A 20,532-nucleotide genomic window follows, 5' to 3' on the forward strand; every position below is an offset into this window, starting at 1 on the left:
TTTTTCCCCCCCCCAAAATTAAACCAAAAAAGTTCTTTTTTTTTAAAAAAAAAAAAAAAAAAAAAGTTGTGTTTCCTTCTTGCTTGGTATACCCTCTACAACACAAGTCTACAATACAAATAACTTTTAAACTTAAAATGCTCAACAAAAAGGCTGTATATTGCAGACAAAAATTCAAAAATATTTAAATAAAACATGCAAATTGGTGGAGTTAATCAGGCTAATTAGAAAAATCACTGAAAAGCCACTGAAACTTATGTTTTTAATTGAAATCAAACATTGTTGAGAGAGATGGTGATTAAAACTTCGACTACATCGTGATAAAGACTGAATAAAAAGAACAATCCTTTGGAACTTTGGCATTATAAGGTCCTCATCTTAATATTATCTTTCTTTGGACATATTTTTATATTTCAATGGGGTACATTTCCTATTTGAACAGTTTTCAGAATAATGTAGAGCAGCTTAGAGATTCTAATATTACTGACGAAATAGACAACATCCGAATTTAAAGGCTTCAACAATTCAGTGTTGCAGACAAAGTAGATGGTGTCGGTTTGATGAGAAAGTGTTAATTTCCATAACAACAGTAAGGCTGGGAAAAACAAGCTGCAAACAGTACAAAATACTAAGTGCTCTGCCTCTTTAAAGACAGAGCACTTAGCAAATAAATAAACTAAAGGTCTGACGTGGACTTTTTAGACTTGAAGTTAATTAAAGATGATTGGCGTTCCAGTGTGATTCATAAAATTCCCCCTGTCAGTCTGTGAAGAAATGACTCCCACCTGCATCACTGAGAGATGTTTCATTTTTCAGGCTGCGTGCTACAATTATGTCGTTCTATCCATCGGTTTGCTTGCCAAGTTCCAAAATGTTTACAATGTGTCTGCAAAATCCTGCTACACTAATTAAAACTGCATTTTTTTTCTCCTCTCCCCCCAAAAAAAGTTTTAAAGGAAAAGGGCTCCCGTCTGTCAAAAAGTATTACACCGACTCGGACAAAATGAAGGTGTTTCGTCCAGAATTATTGTCTCTTGCTGTCACAGAACTGCACAAGCCTTTATTTTTCCCTGCCTGAACACCTGTGATCATCTGATTCCAGTGCCGCTCCACTGACTCCAGCTGGTGTGCAACTCCGAGGCCTGAACCAGCGCTGAGACGTATGAGCAGTAAATCTTTGGCTCTGAGAATTCTGAAATGATTTTATGGTAAATTTTTAAGCTAAAGTAATCCATTTCCTACTTCAGAATTGTGTCCAGAGCATATAAGTGTTGTAGAGCTGGAAGTGCCGTTTATATACCTAAAAACAAAAGAAAAAAGAAAAAAGAAGAATATCTGCCGCTATGCATCCATCTAACCTGTGGACACAACAAGCTGATTTATTTCCGATCTATTTCCCCCCCAGCGCTTAAAGAGAAACCAAAAGTCTGCAGCACCAGCTGTTGGTGTCGTCACCCAAGACGACAGAAAACGCGCCATGCGGTGTCTCCTGTTTCGGCGAGCCTCTACTGTCAATTAGATTCATTTAGAAGTCACTCATTCAATCTCGAATCATTTTTGACCAGACTTCATTTTTATTGTTAAAATCATTGATTCTCTCGCCTTCTCAGTTTACCCGTAGCAGTCTCGGCTTGCTGCAGGGGCAATATACTTAGTAATTCAAAATCAAATAACTGCGTGAATATTTCATGTACTCTATGTAGCTGTACTTAAGAGCCTTTAATTGTTAAAATACCCATAATTACTTTCATTTGTATTTGTTGCAGTTATTCATTAATTCATTTCCATTCTCTCCACTTTTATTCTCTTTCTGTGTTTTTTATTCCCTGCAGGGAGACAGTAGTGCTACTTTTCTTTAAACTGATGCCATAAAAAATATATTTTGGATGTGATATATACATATGTGAACATAACGCAATAAGATACAATTAAAGGATGGTCAGTTATTACTTCCAAAGGGCACATGTCTTGTTATTGAAAGATGCATTGATGGCTCAGTTGTGTTCTACTGGGTTCTGTTCTTAATAAGGACTCATCCAAGCTACTTAAGGATGAAACACGCATTAGTAAGTCTTCCAAGAAAACTGGATTTGTTTTCTGCAAATCTACATGCTTCAAGGAAAATAACAGCACTGATGTTTTGGTGCAAAGTGCACCTACATGTGCAGTACACTCCTTCCGTCTGATGTTTTTTTTTTTTCTTTTAAGGGATAACAGAGACTTTAACCCCTTTTTAAGTTTTGACATGTTACAATCAAAACTTCAGTGTATTTTGTTAGGCTTTATAGGATATAAAAATTATTTTATTTTGCATTTATAAGTCAGACAACTGGCAATGTATCATCCTGAGCAAGCATAGGGCGACCGTACAAAGGAATAACTCCCAAGAAGAGACTTCCAACTGAATATGAGCAACAGTCTGCTGCAGTCAATAGGTTTTTGAAGAAAAACAAACAAACAAAAAAGAAAGCAAAGCACTTTTAACAGGAAAGAAAATATGTATAGCAGCACAAGCTCTGTTTGTGGAATTACCTAAAAAAAAGTGATGTACTTTAACAGACAATTGATGAGCCAGTAGATTTATGGGATGAAAAACAGAGTACACAGCAGCCGTTTCTTCTGCTGTGTCCAGGACAAAGATAAGGTCAAAGACATAAATTACTGGGCCAGTTGAATCCTCCATGGGAAAATAGTTATTTGCAGCCATATGTCTCAGTCAATGTCGTGCTGTGATGACAATGATAAAACTCTAATTGATTTTTCCAAACCTCAATCTACAGCATGGTCGGGATTGTTACTTTTACTGTAACTACTTTCTTAGGAGCACAGTTGCTCTAAAGCAACTTTACTGCTTAGTATAGTTGGTGTTGTTTTATAGCCCGTTTAAAAACAGCATTTTTTTTTTTTTGATAGAGTCATGACTTCAAAAATCTGTAATAAGTTTTGCAGTAATTTCTAACAATTACCTTTTTTCATTATTACAATTAACGGCACAAAATATCACGTCCTTGAGCCTGATAATCACTGTGTTTGTACTAAACTGAAAAAAAAAATACAAATAAAAATTATACAATGAAGAACAAAGAGGAGAAAATCCTTGTTGTGCACATTTACATTTTTTTCAGAGTTCCCCTCGTGGATGATATCCTGCGTGCGTCACAAATAGCTTCCCTCGCACTCAACGAGCTCAAACTGATGGAGTATCTGTGACCACAACGTTTACATATACCAGGGAGCCTCATGAAGGATAGGTGAGCAGATAGTGTACAGGGAACATTTGGACTGATAGATAGTTCAGCCCCAGAGGGCCCTATCATCTGTCATCCACCCTGGGACATGTCAGTGCTGCCTGCAACAGCTGTCCTGCCTCAATTATGAATCATTGGCCATGTCAGGAGACCTCAGACTACCTTATCTATGCTGGTACTGCTGCCAAATGCCCTGAGGGACTTTTTCCTCCTCAACATCTCCCACTTACACACACACACACACACCTACACACACACCTATGTTGTGTGCGTGTACGTGTGTATGTGTATATACACACACTTGTCGCTCTGGACTGTAATGAGAGGCAGCTTTTTGTAAGCGCAGGAATCTCTTCCTGAGCAGACACATTTGTGGGACCAAGTATTTGGCTGAGCTAGCACACTTCTGCACCAAACCACAACTTCATCAGTGGATCTAAACACTGTGCTGTTTCGTCCCCACGGAAGAAAAAAATACAAATAAAAAAAAATGTTGGCGTAAGACAAAAATGAGTTATTTTTTTTCTCAAGAGAGATTTTTCTTCTTCTTTTTCAGCACCTACAAAAGAAGAGAAAATCTGAACAATGGAAGAAATGCGACACCGTCCTCCAAGAAGAAATGATTTCACTTCGTGTTTTCGGCTTCGACCAAGCAACTCTTTCAAACGTCATTTTTCCGAGGAACTAATCAAAAGTAGAAAGTCGAGAGAGGAGAAGGTCATCTTCAGCCTAAAACCGCAGTCTTTCCACACAAACTGATGCAACAAACACAAGATCCTGCAAGGCTGCGGGACAACAGGCAGGCCTCCGTCGGCACAAGAGGCACAGAGCATGAAAAGAAAGATATTTCAAGAAAAATTTCAAAGACTTGGAAGCATTTGCAGGATTGAGTGCCTTGGTTTCTGAGTAAGTCCCATTAGAACTGCTGCAGAGGAAGAAGTCCGAGATTAAACAACCACAGATATGAAGATCCTATCCTCTTCCAAACAGAAAGCTGCCTGGTCTGGCGTTTAATTTTGACTAGAGTCACCCTTAAAAAAATAAATAAATAAAGATACAAAAACATCCACGGGGGGGCCGGGGGTGGGGTGCTCCGAAACAAACAATCTGTCAAACAGGCCCACCGTTCCACACGTGACATATCGTTGTTATTTGCTAATGTATTCATTTATCTGCTTGTGCCACGCAGCAAGATGAGTGAACCGTCCTCGGAGAGCGTGTCTGACTGATGTTTCATTGTTGGAAACATCTGGCGGTGCTCTGCCTCACACATTTACACTGACTCACAGGAGCCATTGCTAAGGTGGAAATGGGACTCACGTAATCAAAATGATACAGCGACACAATACATGGAAAATAAATGACCCAGCTGCTGCGGGCAATGAATCAACAGCTAGTGGACTCGCCAGCTGCAGTGTCATCATTACCATGATAAAAACCCAGTGGATTATACTGTGGGACATACTGGTTATGTGCCCTGTCCTTACAGCCTCTGTCTCTGTCTCGCATTCGAATCGTCTCGGTGAGCCATGCAGAGGCAGTGGGTTTGAGGCTTCCCGAATAAATTCATCCAGAAAGACACAGAAAGAAAAACAAAACAAACGAGCAAAAAAAAAAAAAACAACAAAAAGACAAAAACGCTCATAGAATCCATTATAATGAAATGGTATCTTAATTGAACATTCACCTTTCCATAAAACAGCCAAGGCCATTTCCCGTTTTCCATGCTGTTTAAAACAATGGATTTGAATAAATTAGCAAAAAAAAAAAAAAAAAAAAAAAACTGAATTTTAATTAGAATGTCATTGGGCCAGCAGATGAATACAATCCAAATATATTTGTTTTCCCTCTTGTCTCATCTACACAAGCAGTAAAACAAGCAGTTTGAATTTAACCAAGAAGACGAGTGTAACATTTCGCATATATGGGAAATTTGATTGAGTTTTAGCTGAGCACGGAGTGATTTATTCTTACTTTTTCATGCTGTTGCTGTTTTATTAAATGACTTTGGGCTGTATCGGCCATGCGGTCACTGTATCGTTTTTATCTCTCAGACGTACTCATTGATGGTGTCTCAACACGTTTAGGTGAAAGTTTGGCTTTCTGATACATCCACCTGCCTTTGTCAGATCACTCATTGGCTCAGTTTATGCGACGTAGCGTACATTTATGAATAAATTACGATCTGCTCGTTACTCATCGTGTATTTCCACCCTCCGTCTCACACCGTGCTGCTGAAACAGTAGGAGGGAACTTAGACTTCTGCCAGACAGACTTCTTCGTCGATGACAGCAAGCTGGGTGGAGGAGCAATTAGTGTCACCTGAAAGCTTTCCTCTCGGGATGGCTGGGCCCCATGAAAACTCATCTCTGCAAAGCCTAGACACCCTAAGGAGCCCATCAAGATCAGGCTAGCCATCTTCATGTCCTAGCTTACTAGTCCACATCACAGCATGATGAAGGTTTTCCTTTGCCTCATCTCAAGTTGATTAAAGCCTGGAAGCCTGTCCTGGTTCCCATTACTCAGTCAGGCTGGCTCTGCCTCTGACGTGTTGACTATGTCCTGTGTCACTTATGAAGTGTCCCTGACTCAAAGGATGTCTGAAGGGGGGAGAAAAAAAAAAGCTCACATTCATATGCGAATTTTAAAAAGGAACTTGTATGTTTAAAAAAAATGTATAATAATAATAAGAGTTGACACTTGTTTGTGTTGGAAATATTACTATTTCTCCAAACCCCTTTCATCCGACTAGAGCGCTAGCAGCCACCAAACACTAACAAAAACAAATTAATTCCCTCGCTCATCAGCCACCCTCAGCCAGGGTCAATGCCTTGAGCATTTTGCTTCTTTTTGTAAGAAATACTGGAATTAAAACGAGAGTGCACGAATCGATACGGCAATTCAACCAGCAATGAGAGGGACCTGCGTGTCAAGTATTGGTGCCGCTTATTAACATGCCTATTGATTGGAGTCAGAGGAGCGTGGTCGCCGAGGCAGCATCAAATACCAATCGTTAACCCTCAAGTCGGGATTAGCTGTAAACACTTGGCATGCTCTGTAACATCTCAATCCTTAGGGTGCATTTCATTGATGATCCTCCTCAAACAACAACAAAAAAAAAAAAACAAGAGAAGAAAACCTCAACTTAGAAGGAATACATTTGCACACAAAGCCTTGAGCTCATGACGCGCTTTCAAATCGATTCCATACCGTCTAGAAATTTGTGAAACAATTTTCACTCGTTTCAGTTTGTTAAACTTGGAAGCTTTAATTTGCCCCAATGAGACTCAAGACGATTGCTTTATATTTTAATATTGTGAACTTGTGAAACAAATAAGTTTCTCTGAATGTTATTAAGTTTTAAATTTGTTATATGTACTACTATATTCCCTTGAGTCTATAACAATAAGACACATTTCTGTATTTTGTTATTTGAGCAATTTTGCAAGACAAGCTATAAATTGCATATTTATCTATTTTTAATTTAGAAAAAATTCAGGCAACTAATAATAAGAAATGAGGTTATATGTGAATCATTTTACAAAACGTATTCATCCCTTCTAAACTTTTTCACTATTTGTTTCACAAACTTTGATTTTATTTGGATTTTAAAGTGACACACCACCAACATAAAGTACGACTTAAGAAAGAAAGTTTCACAAAAAATACATCTGATTATTGTGTTGTGCACATTTATTTTATTATTTGATTAATTAATTTTAATGTGTACATTGCTACTTTTCTTTCCCTTAAAGGTGGGATTTTCATGTTTTTTCAAGTCCACATCTGAATTGAAGTGAAAATCATGGGCAGGACTTTAATGATTTTTTTTCACACATTGCGTTATTTCATGCAAATATGCAATCGCGGTAGACACAAAATTACTTGTAACTGTAATTGAAACAAAAATATGGCTCTACAATTTATTGACTTTTTGAGTTTTCAGATGTAATATGACAAATTGGGACATTAATAAGAAGGAAAAATAAATACTTGAATAATATAGAGTGAATAAGACTTGAAAAGAGGTGGTGTAAGCTGTAAGACCACCATAAGGTGAGAGGGTAACAAAAAGGCCAAAAAAAAAAAAAAAACAGATAAACAATGAGAATAAAGAGAAAGTCCTCTCTACAACTTACTCAGATCTTTTTACTTCACGTCTGTCAGCAGATGGGAACACTGCTGCAATCAGCCATTACGGCATTGCAAGAAGCCCAATGTTCACTTATATCCCCAGTGCTTCTGACACATTCCTACATTCTGCTATAGAAATACTGGAAGATGTTCCAGTAAACAGGCCAATCAGTGTGTTTGCACAGCCTCCTAGGAAAACCCAGACCCAGGCAGGTAAATCGGTGAGAAAAGAAGATGCAGAACTCGGAGCGGGACAGATGGCCTGGAAGGAGCTGATAGCTAGCTTTACCCCAACAAGATTTATTTGATCACATGAAAAAAGCTCCAAAACAGATTTTAAGCCCTTTAATACCGTAGCCCAGCAATAGAAAATCTCCATCTGTCCTGTGCTAAAACTTATTGCAAGAAGTGACAGTGGTGAGGAAGAAGATGGGAATAGGGAAAATGTTTACTTAAAATATGATCACTGAAAAAAAAGTCATTAAAACTATCTTTATATATCAAACTTTATTTTTTATTACAGATATCTAAAGTATTCCCTTAAATCTTTTTTATGGTGTTATGGATGTGGACTTTAAAATTAATAAAAATATGAGTACACCTGCTAAACCTCCTGTAACAACTAAAATTAATGAAAAAACAAATACATACATTTATTTATAATTTTATACATTATATATGATGATACAGAAGAATCCACTGCCTTCCGGAATAGTATTATCGCTGGATATTTTTATCTTATTCATAAATAATATAGTTAAACAGACAAACTGCGGTATTTCTTTAAATTAAGGATAGTGAAAGACAATCTTTTATATCTGAATTTAAACCTACAAAATATATTTTTTCCCCATCTATTAATGCTCTTTCTTTTTTCCAAGTCATTCATCATCGGTTCATATTGCAAATTTAGATGATTTATATGCTATTTTCATGAGTATCTACTACACTGATAAAATATACCTCAAATCAAATAGAGAACTAAAAAAAGGCAGTACTTTTAAAACACAGAAGGCAAAAAGCTTCCCATATTTATAACATTATTTATCTTTGCACCGAAAGTTATGATATATCAGCCTCTTAATATTCCCACAATAATTCCACAAATAAATCATAATGCGGTCAGAAACACCAGCTGGGGCAATGCATTATGTGCTGCAAGAGGGGCAGAACAGCGGGGCGAGGGCAGTAAATTCTCCTGCTACATTTATCACCTTCCTTCTCTCACAAGCTGCCAGACTGCTAAAAATAATGTAGACTAAATGCAGGAATTGTCTCATCACGCTTATTCCTTGCCCATATTTTTGATCCCACTTTCAAGCATCTTTGAGTGCGCTGGAAGTGGAAATATGCCTGTTTGTCTAAGACGTCTGAGTGAAGTAATGATTTAAAAAAAGAAGAAGAAGAAAAAAAAAACAGCATGTGAAAATATTCATTTCAGTCTCCACATCTGTCCTCCAGATTAATCCGTTAATTTAATTACCATGCTCTGCCCTTGCAAACTGCTGGACTGTCAGCTATAATGAAAACCTCCTTCCATAACGAAGGCTGGCTGCCAAACTATGAACATGCACTTCAACCATAATGTCTCTCCTACAGCTCATCACCTCAGAGATGTCAGTGAAATGTCAGCCTGTGATTGACACTGTAAATTATAAGACCAAGGAAGTTGATTGAACTTTCGAATCATTGCAAGGATGGTAACTTTGACTGGATTTTTTCTAGGAAATATATATATATATATATATATATATATATATATATATATATATATATATATATATAATTTTTTTTTCAGATCTTTAATTTTTCTGAGGTTTTACTACAGAAAAATATCCCCTGCTTGTTTTGTGTTTGGGGAAAATGGCCAGCCAGTCTTACTAGAATTTACAAACATTACCACAAACCTTTTTCTTTCCTATTTCCATTCATTCATGCAGTGGCATCATTCATACAATTTTGATTTTGTTTTGCAGAAAAACAAACTTTTTTTGACATTTCGATCAGCACAGCATGCAATTTCCCCCTTTTTGTTGCACCTGTTAGTATTTTCTTTTAACGTCCGTATATCTGTCCAAAGTTTTAATCATGGTTTCCATCACTCCCTACAGGTACAGTGTCAAAGAAATTAAAACTTAGGTAAATGTTACTCCACACAGATAACATTTTTGTAACGTGGCACACAGACTCTTCCATGTCTGTTAAGACAAAATCTGACTTTTCTCGTTGCCCCTACCTAAACATTGTGTACCTCCATCCTAAACACATCAACCCTGAGGCTGCCCCCAGCATCATGAATGTGGGGTTACACCTTTCTTGTTAAAGGAGGATGGGGTGAGTTGATAGGAAGATGGTTGGAGCTGAATGAAGGACAAAAACTTGATTAGAGGCAGCTAAAGACTGGAGCAGATATTCAGCTCACAGCAGGACCACTATCCTCAACATACAGGCAAGGGCTACTATAGAATGTTTTAGATCAAAGTATATTATATTTAGTATATTTAAAAGATCTGGATTTTTAAGTCCAGATCTTAAAAATCTTTAAATAATTTATGGGACTTGAAAATTGCTGTTTATGCTCTCCCTCCACAAAGATGAAACCGATTTACTGTTCTGACAAGCTGAAATCTAAGCAATATTGTTGCCCATTTTTCAAAAAACATTTTCACAAAGCGATCCCTTTAGAAACAGAATAAGCTGATGAAGCTGACATGCTAACGATGTTTACCGTTTTACCGTTTTAAAAGGTTTTACTGCGTTGAGTCTAAAATTGCAGATCCCAGTAAATCATTTGCACATTTTCTCTTTTGAGAATCACACAGACTGAGCAATATTGATTAAATGTCAATAACTGAGTTAACAAACTGAACTTGGAATTTGCTTTGACATTTAAAACATTAAAATGAGCTGCAACAACTTAAAGTCAAAATTGTATTAATCTGTTTTGATGATCAAGTCACAGAATCCTGGTGCCAGTGGTTTGTATGTAAGAAAACCCATGACAGAAAATTATTGAGAAACACTGATCTGAGAACTATGTATGTAGTAAGTATGTCTAATCTTATCAAAAGAAATATCTGTGATAGTCAACAATGCATGTGCCTCCAGTATTTGGGATCATTGCTCATCTGTATAGCATAACAAATCTCCCAAAGCACAAGTGACAATGCATAGCACGTTTCTTTTTGTTGAATATATGCTTTCCTTTTGTAACTTTTATATTTTTTATAACTTGCAAGAGATACAAAAACTTTCTCCTCTGACTGTCAGAAGGAGGTACACAGCAGCCCCCTCCCATCTGTTTGCACAGTGCTTGAAAAGACTGACTTCCTTTTGGGTTTTCATGCAGCCTGGCTGAACTTTTTCATAAACTTACAAAAGAAACGTACCCGAGACACCACAAGCAGTGAAAGCCAAAGGCGGATACATTAAACACATGTGGCTCGGCGAGCGTGCGCGCAGGTAAGCGTGTGTCTACTCATAAGTAGTTCAAAATTTACTTAAGTTGCCCAGAGAAAGCCTTTGGAGAAAAGCACATTCTCAAACATACACTCCGTCAAGACTTATCTTAGCCCTCCAGAGGCACAAGACAAAGCTTGTGCATTTTAAAGTCTCCGGTGGTAAATGAAGCGCTTGAGGAATTGCAAATGCCGGGGAACATGCTCACACTGACAGTTAATTTTTATAACCTTTTGTGAAGAGACTTACTGAACAAACATTCAACCTCGGATGAGGCCCCGTCTCTTTTGCCCCCATCCACCCACTCACTCCAGTGAATTCGCCGTCTGCATGTCTCCAACTAGCGACAAAACGCCGGCGAGTCTTCCCTCGGCTGAAACTAAACCGGAATAAGTCAGGTCTGTTCACTCCCTGAATAAAACATCGTGGTGCTAAAGAGTGTCAGTTTAGCAGCCGTTTTTATAAGGACCGCAGTTTAAATCGGCTAAGCTTTCATAAACCTTCTGATAACTTTGATGGTTTTTCTTTTGCTTTGCTAGCCTACATATACAAATTGTATTGTTTATTGTTTTCTAGCATGTCTGTCAGGTTACAATCAGTCGAATTTGCAGTTACAGGCAACAAGTTTTGATCCACTTAAAGTTCCCACAATCCCCTCCTCACCTTGTCCTGCAACTAACAGAAGATTACTCAGAGATTTGAGGGGAAAAGCCTTAAGATAACTCATTCTAAGCTGAGAGAACAGAAAACAAACATAAATACCATATTTTCAAAGCTTTGATTGGACCTCTGGGTCTTGCTTGCTGTTTATTTTTCTTTTCTTCCAAGAAGCCAGTTAATCCGACTTTAATGATGTGTATTTGAACCTACCAGAGATGTTCCCAAGTATGTTTTCCCTCAAGTGTAAGTGTATGTAATTGAGATATCTAATGACTGAAATAAACATTTGCTTAATGAATGTATGCCTATAACACTACAGTGCTGAAGGTTACGAATTCCAGTTATGGGCTCTTTTATATATTCACACCCCATTTAACACATGGACATTTGACAACTTTTATAACACTTAGCTTTAAATAAAGAACTGCAATAAAGCTGTGATGGACTGGTGAGCTGCCCGAAGTGTACCCAATGGCCGCTGGACGTAAGCACCAACCTTGCAAGGGTAAACAATTATAGACAATGGCTGGATGGATAGAAACTCTTATAAATACTATGAAGTATTTTTGAAAATTGTTATTTGTCCCATGAGAAATAAAACAGGAATTTCTTAATTAAATAGAAAATGTTATTTTTCTAAGCCATAGGTTTGTTGGTAATGACATTGTTGACACCTTTTAATTTGTGTGTTTGTCTCGCTCAGTGCTTTTATTTCTTATTATTCAAAGTTAAAGATTATTCAAGAATCATTGAAAACCAACATTGGAAGTGGGTAGAGTATTAAAAATTTGTCCTCAAGTAAGAGTATAGCTATTTTAATATATTTTTACTAAAAAGCAGCCATCCAAAACACAAAAGTACATAGTCATGTGCAAACTAAAAGAATTACAAATATAGAACACAATAACAAAACAACAAATTTATGACAAGACAAGAAGTCTCAATTCAACATGCGTTAACTGTAGATATGTTTCTCACATGTTTGTTCTTCATTTACAGGAAGTTCACTCAAGCCAGAGTAGCAATATTCATAATAATATTTGTCAAGTAAAATAAAAAAAAGTAAGGTCTAATAAAACAACTCCTAGACTTACATTTTTCATTTCTGGAACCTACTACCAAAGAAAACTAGTGAAGTTTTAGAGTGACGGACAGTAAAGTGTCCAGCACTTACCTGAACCTCAATGCCATATCCTAGGTAGACAGTAATCAAGTAGGTGCATTCCACCCCAGGGTCAATGTGCTGCTGGATTTCAATGTTGCCCTCAGACTCAGTAAAATTCATGCTGCATGGCTCTGTTGGAGAGAGCAAAAAATAAAAGTGATTTCCTTTTTTTCCCCCAGACCACTGATCTTTCTGACAGCCCACCTGTGTCTCTCCATGAACCCCATAACCCTCCAACTATCTCGGCAGATATCCTTTTGGATACCGCTTATCTGGGCCCTCAGCCCTCTGTGACCAGAGGAAAGGACAGGCAGGACACATCAGGCAAAAAAATCAGATTGTTTTTGACACATGAGCAACTCCGTTATCCCGTGTGGAGGGATGAATAGCAAGCTGTGTGTGCAGAATGCAAAAGTGAACAGACGTGATGCTGATGACCTGATGTTTAATTTTTTTCCCTGCTGGGAGAAATGGGTTAAGTCTTGCAGAATGATGCACCCAACTCCAAATATTTATTTAGTTAAAAAAAGAAGAAGACTATATGTAAATTCCAGCTATAACACAAAACCCTTTTTTTGTGGAAGACATCTGAAGGTCAAAATACAGCATCTACACACTGACCTGACGTTTGCATTGTGGTGATGATAGTTGTGATGACGGTCGTAGACGCTGAGCTGGGATCTTCCTCTTGAAATGACGAAGGAAGCTTAGAGATCAGATGATCGGGGTTCGTTTTCTCTCTGGCCTGGTCTTTCTTCATAATTGTTGAAAAGGGTCCAGGTGTGACATCAATGGGAAAATGTCTTTCCTTTGTGGATAAGATAGCCACTGGGGTGCCTGGCTTTCTGCTGTACGGTGTCACTTGAGTAGTGAGGGAATCTGTCGTTGGCTCCAAATAGCCTGAATCCTTCATCTTCTCTTTGGGCGATTTCTTCAGAGGGAGAGAGACGGGCGGCCCCGGTGTTGTTGGAGAGTATGTGGTCAGCGGAGAGGTGGCAGGCTCCGTGGCAGTAGTGGCAATGTCCGAGAAGGCCGGGGCATCCTTGTGGGCCACGATTTGAGTGACGGCGTCTCCCGCATTCGGAGCCGAGACAAAACCGGGCACGGTGGGGTCTCCAGCCACAGAGCCGTCCTTCTTGAAAAAATGCTGGTCTCCCTGGAAGTCTCTTGTGAGTAGGTGTTCATGAAGCAGCAGACCCTTGAGGATAGGCCGGTGGTTGGGTATGTTCATCGGTGAGACAGTGGTGACTGAGTGAACTTCACTTTCCGTGTCTTGTGTGGGTAAGTGAGTGAAGAGGTCCCTGTCTCCATCCAACGCCTTCTTACTGATGCTGTTCATTTCTCTTGGACCTGAGGGTAAAATAAAAAACTTGATTAGGCAAACATGTCATAGTCCAGTGAACTATAAAACCCTGGAAGTCTGTAGGCTACCAAAATTGTGCGTAGCAAAGTGTGAGGCTTTCCTCTTGTGTAGTTCTATCTCTCATTTTATTACTGCCGATAATTCAATACGTCTCTGAGTAATTGCCTTGTTACAATGGAAACTGTCAAGAAGTAGGACATAAGAGGCAAATGAGGCCTTAAAATGTATGTTCTGTAAGAAACAAAACGATTCCATTTAAAAATCGGAGCAACTTTGGCCTAATGGTTAAACCCACGGCGTCTGTTAAAATTATTAAATATGAAGCATTGCAGCTAAAACCATTCATACGAGGTCCAATGAAAGATAACAGGCAAGCATGATGTGAGGATATCAATCTGTTGACTATAGGAACAGGAGGGTATGAGAGTCTGACAATATTATAGCCTTTACTAACCACTTCATGCCGTCATAGTGTTTAAACTGAAACTTTGTGATTAAAAAATATACAAAATCATCTAATTCTTTTTAACATATAATTCTCTTAACATCTGGTTTGCATACAAGCAAAAAAAAAAAAGTTTAGCATGATTAGTACAGTGTGTATGTGTTCAGTAAAATGTTTGCAATACATGAAGACCGATGACATCAACAGCAACCTTAACAGCAGCTACCATAGATTCTAACGGTTTCTATTAACTCGAACTGCAAAAAGGCAAAAATAAGCTTTTGGGTGACCTAGCCGGAGTATTTAATCACTTTAGGTGGATGATTTTTTTTTTCTCTCAATATTCTAAGAAGGGCTGCCATGTCCTGGTAAATATTTTAGTTTGAACAGAATGAGACGTTTAGTTAAAGCAGTTGCGAATGTGATATTCAACACTCCATCGATGGGAAGGTAGGTGACGTAAGATACTGAATAAAGCATCCCCCTGTTTAAACTAATCTGCTAAACTTAATCTGTTTAAACTAAGAATATACACTGAAGATTGGAATTTATTACCATTTGCACAGATACATTTTAGCATAAGCACATTGGAATTCCAGCTCAAGAAAAGTAAAAGTTTATGAAAAGATACAAAAAAAACAAAAAACAAAACAAAAAAAAAAACTATGAGATAAAATTTGTGATGAAAGTTCTTGAGTTGGAGAGCTAACCACAGCATTGAGCGCCCACGAGACATTAAAATATGTTTTTGATTTTTTCAGGGTTTCTGTCAACAGACAATTCTCAAAGTAGTGACTACAAGCTTATAGATAGCAAGTTTAATAAAACCAAATTAAAGAGTTGCACCACGGTGGGAGCAGGATTAAAAACAAGAAATAGCCAACAGAAATTCTCTGTTTTCTTATTAGGTGGAAAGATGTACTCACCACCACAACATAAAGAAGGTGAGCAAATAAAAAAAGGTAGATAAAGAAGACAAAAAGCAATGAATAGATTAACTTTGGAATATAAAACGCATACTGTATATATTCAGCCTTGGTACTTTAATGAATAAGAAAGAGATAAGGAAAAAAATGCTTTCTCTTTCAATATGATAAAATGTCACAGCACAATGAAGTATATGTTCAGCAGTATGCAAAATAAATCTGCAGACTTTAGTAACAGAAAATGAATGATGAAACTGAGAAAAAAAACAAAAAACTCAACATACCACATGTTAGCTAACCTCACCTCTGCAGCATCACCTTATTTAGCATCAAGCTGCAGCAAAACCAAATTCAAAGCAAAAATCATTAATTCCTCCAATTTCTTTCCAGGAACAGACATTGAACCTTGCCTCGAGTTTAAAGTAAAAGCATATGAATAAAAATCATTCCGCACTATCATGTTTCTTCATTTTCAAACTTCAGTAAAGCTTTTACCACTCACACTAGGACACAATGATCAATCACCTCATGCTATGTGATTCTGCAGTTAAGTAATTGCACTGCGTGTCCAAAAGGACAAGTATATTCCCCATTTTCGGCTGCGGTTTTCTCGCTTCGGCTCTTAGGAGAAATCTAACAAATAAATTGTTCTCGCTGCTGCAAGGCGTCAAATAATCCAGACAGTTTTTCAGCAAAGAGGGAATACTAGAAAGGCTCTGATGTAAGAGCTATTCTGAAATGATTAAACGTTTGCCAGCAGAATCTACTTTCACATGCTTAGGATATTGTTCGTTTTACCTCGGCATTGGAGATTCTTCTTTCTGGTTCGGTGGAAGTAAAAATAATACAAGGAGCAATGAAGATAACAATGAGTTTCTGCTTTACTTTCCCACATTTACATACATCTTTCAGATTCTTCTGAGACCATGAAAAATACTGTTTGTATGAAACAGTAATAGGCATTTCAAAGATTGTTTACAATGTACACATGATGCATAACTGATAACAATGATGGAAAAATGTAGTCAAAATAGAGAAAAAGTTCAAGTGATTCTTCCTTGTGTTTGTTAATGTGTCAACTTGAAATAATGCCGTCAGCTTTGACACCTTAATTAGCTTCCATATGGGGTGGCTGTTCTTCTTAATGAGGCAGAAAAACTGCCAACAGATTATTATTTTTTTTTTTTTAGATGAAAGACTGTTGACACAGGCTGTAAATTAGTGAGACCTCCCTACGGCGCCTTAAAATAAGTGTGTATCCCCCCTTGACCTTTTTTAAAATATTTTGTCAGGCTAAAGCCACAAACCTTAACATATTTCGAATCGATATACTTTAATATATTTACTCTGATCTTATTTACCAACACAAAGTACCATATTTAGTACATTATAAGGAAAGTGATGCAAAGACTAAATTTTAAAAAGATTATTTTCTAAAATTAAGAACTATGCGTCAGCTCTGTAAAGCCAAATATTCCCCCACAGCATGATGCTGCCAGCACCAAAACGTTTCCCGTGGGGATGATGTGTTCAAGACAGTGTGTCGTGTTGGATTTCTGACACAGATGCTAGACACACTTTGATCTTGTTTGACCAACTGGCCTTGATCAATTTTATTTGTGATAAAATAAAAATAGGACCGATTACAAAATGCATGCCGCACTTTTCAGTTTATGTTTAAAAAAACAAACAAACAAACAAAAAAAACTAATTTCCCCTTCACTTCACAATTACAATACAAGGTTCAGTATATAGGTATTAGTGACAACACACAATGAGGACCATCGACAGGGCTTTAGTTGTATATAAACACCCAAAGATTTTTCTAACGTGGACTTTTGAACGATGCAGAATTTTAAGCTAACGTCAGTAAAAAGAAAACGTGAGGAGCAACTCGTCAAACGAACCTCAAACGTGTGTTTGAGGAAAACTTCCCTTGAATCACGCATTCCATTTTAACTTTGAAACTAAAAAATAACTTTCATTTAGAATCAAGCTAAAGACTGAGACAGACCAAACTGAAAGTGAAGGCGGGCTTACACAGAGTGACCAACCGTCACAGGCAAAAGCTACACCGCTACATCGCTTCCAACGATATCAGCCTTTCACTTTTGAACTCCGCTTTTTATTTGGTACATACTTCAAATATTTAGAAAGAAAACGCCCACATATTCACTAATGGACTGATGTCTCGTTTGAGTCTTTCTGATGTTAATCTAATCTTACCAAAAAAAAAAAAAAAAAGTAGAACAGTACTGCACCTTCCATGATACATTGTGACACAGATATCCAGACATTTATGACCTGGGAATCTAAAAGCAACTGTCACTTTTTTCAGTGAACGTCTCTCATTTATAATGTTAGCACATGAAAAGAAATTCCTCCTGATTCTTTAAGTTGCAAGCAAAGTTGTGAACTTCCCAGCAAATAGCACATCTCTACACTGGTCTGGTTTGCCCATATTTAAAGGGTGGGGATAAAATGTAAAATCTGTTTTGTTGTAAAGTTAATGTCATGTTATAAAGTTAATCACTCATGAAAAACGTACCTGGAGTGTTGCTTTGATTCTTCCATGCATGTTTGAGAAACCCTCGACTCTCCTCTGGTAGCCGTTCAGCTTTTTAGAATATATTTAATATTCTTAACACTGAACACACAAGTCCCCAATTAGATGTTTTTATAATCGAATCCGGAATGACTCCTAAAACTGAGCACATTAAAGTTTTCAATATATAATGGTATTTAAATGAATGTCAAAATTACCTGGGCCTTGTAGAAAATCTGGTTTTGCTCATAAAACTTTGAAAGTAATTGAACGCCCCGGCAACATTCTGCTGACGCAGAGTCGTTTTAGCACATCTAATAAAAGATTGATCAAGCTATTCAAAAGGCTCGGGTAAACAATTTTGTTACAAAGCCTGTCCCAGGCTGACGGAACTGACACATGCTTTTACATTTCGCACTGACAGACACAACAGTGGAGCATTTATCTTTCTTGGCAGCAGAAGCGATTCAAAGATGTTTCTGATGTTTTAGGATGGAGCAGGAAAAAAAAAAAAAACATTCCTCATAGCCTTATTCTGTCACAACAAGAGCAGCTAAACAGCACTATAAAGGCAAACTAAGCGTATTTGACATGTCCCACTCCCAGACAGAATAAGGAGAGTAAAGAGAGGTCTTCATAAATGATTGAAGGGTGCACCACTGCATTCCTCCCACCCTCCCCCTCTTCGTAAAAGCAAACTACAGAGGAATCTCAAGTACACACTACTGTATGATAAAGCCGGGGAATAATCTTTAGCCCAGATGAATGTTACAGCTGCTTCAGACTCTTAACTAATGCCTCCTTTATGCTTTCCTTGCTCATTTATTTATTTTTTGTCTCCCTCTCTCTGCTTCTATGTGTGGTACAGATTTTGACCATCCAGTTGCTGCCCTTCAGTCAGAATATCGAGCGTGCACCGAGAGAGAGAGAGAGAGAATGGTAGAAGACTGGGCAGGACTAGAGTTTCTCATACACAGATCAATACAGGATCAATGGGTGAAGGCTGGAGACCTCGCTGTAGTGATTACAGAAAGGAGAAGTGGAGCGACCGTATTGTTCTGATCTCTGAAGCTTAATTGGGTGTTTATGGGTGAGGTTTTTATGAGGCACAGCATAAAACATTTTTAATTCGAAGGTGTCATTAGTGGTGTGTGTTTGACAGCTTTTACTTCCTAGGAATCCTGGGAGCGTGACAAGAAAATGCCTCGGTATTTCTCGTGCAAGTCAAATTTGTCTCCAGAGATGCCAACAAGTTGTTAGAAGCGCGTGACTTCATCTGGTGAGCTAACCCTGACCTAGTATTACGAATATGAAGGTCAGTGCTTTAAGACTGTGTCTTAAGACTTTTATTTTTTATTTTTATTTTTTTTTTTTTTTAGAAAGGACGTGGTTTAGGAGTTGTTCTGTTTGGCTGAACTATTCAGTGAGCTGGCCAGTGGCTGAAGATTGGATTCTCGGTTCTTTGTATTGAGCTGGAGCTTCAGGATCTGTCCTTTCGGAGTCATTCTAAATAATGCGCCTCATCGGTTGAGCGACGAGGACGTGAAAAATATCTTACGGCAAATGTTGTACTAAAGCAAATGGTAATTTTAGATTTTATTTTTGAGATGAATTTGATTATCTGTAGTTGCAATCTAAAATATTTAAAACAAACCAAAAAGTCAAGTGAAAAATTCCACACTTAACGGAGATTATTTAAAACATCGCTTCAGATTTATGAAAAATGTCCTCTACAATTTTTTTTTAGCAATTAGAAATTTGACAAGGATAAGAAAACACATCATGAGAAGTAACCAAACCTGAACTTAATTATTCTGCACTGATTACAGATTCACCAAAACATGTGTTGCATGACAAACTGTAAAAACTGGGGATCCCTAGCTTTCCTAAAATAAATAAATAAATCTTTTTCTGTCTCATTGTTATGAACCTAGTGTCATGAATCATCCCATCTTTTTGGCTGTAAAGTTCAGCCTGGTCAAAACTACATTTCCAAGATGTAGCTTTGGGCTTTACTCCACTTATCTTGGATTTGATCTCTTTCAATTTCAATTCACGAACAGCATTAAACCCTTTTTTAGTTTTAAAGTCCTCTACATTTCCACCCCCCCCCCTTTCGATAAGCACAGGATAACATTGTCTTATAATGTATAACTAAAGAACCGCCAGATTATCTGTCTCATATTATGACATAGAATTAGTTTTAACAAATATGTAAAAGAAAAAAAAAACATACTGTTTATAAAAACATACATGTAAGTTTTTAGCATCCTTTTGCCAGAATGTCAAAATGGTACGGAGCCCCTAAGGGGACATGGAGAAAAAAAAAAAAGGAAAGAAATCCCGACTTATTATCGCGAGATCCCGAGAAACTAAGTCGAGATCTCGAGATCCCGACTTATTATCGCGAGATCCCGACTTATTATCGCGAGATCCCGACTTATTATCGCGAGATCCCGACTTATTATCTCGAGATCCCGACTTATTATCTCGAGATCCCGAGAAAATAAGTCGGGATATCGAGATCTCGAGATAATAAGTCGGGATCTCGAGATAATAAGTCGGGATCTAGTGATCATTTCTTAGT

General features: G+C 37.6%; 1 protein-coding gene across 2 annotated transcripts in view; it reads right to left on the reverse strand.

The window, feature by feature from the left end:
* The window catches only part of LOC106949062 (seizure protein 6 homolog), a 116,759-nt gene that overhangs the window by 40,181 nt on the left and 56,046 nt on the right, over window positions 1-20,532 (reverse strand). For both annotated transcript variants that reach the window (XM_015035057.1, XM_015035058.1), the window contains exons 2-3: window positions 13,288-14,016; window positions 12,676-12,797 (exon numbers count right to left, since the gene is read on the reverse strand). In XM_015035057.1, the coding sequence (XP_014890543.1) occupies window positions 12,676-12,797; window positions 13,288-14,016 (851 nt within the window). The remainder of the gene's footprint in view (window positions 1-12,675; window positions 12,798-13,287; window positions 14,017-20,532) is intronic.

The sequence above is a fragment of the Poecilia latipinna genome, unplaced genomic scaffold, assembly GCF_001443285.1.
Source record: "Poecilia latipinna isolate Pla-1442-1.1 unplaced genomic scaffold, P_latipinna-1.0 Scaffold322, whole genome shotgun sequence".
Lineage (NCBI taxonomy): Eukaryota > Metazoa > Chordata > Actinopteri > Cyprinodontiformes > Poeciliidae > Poecilia > Poecilia latipinna.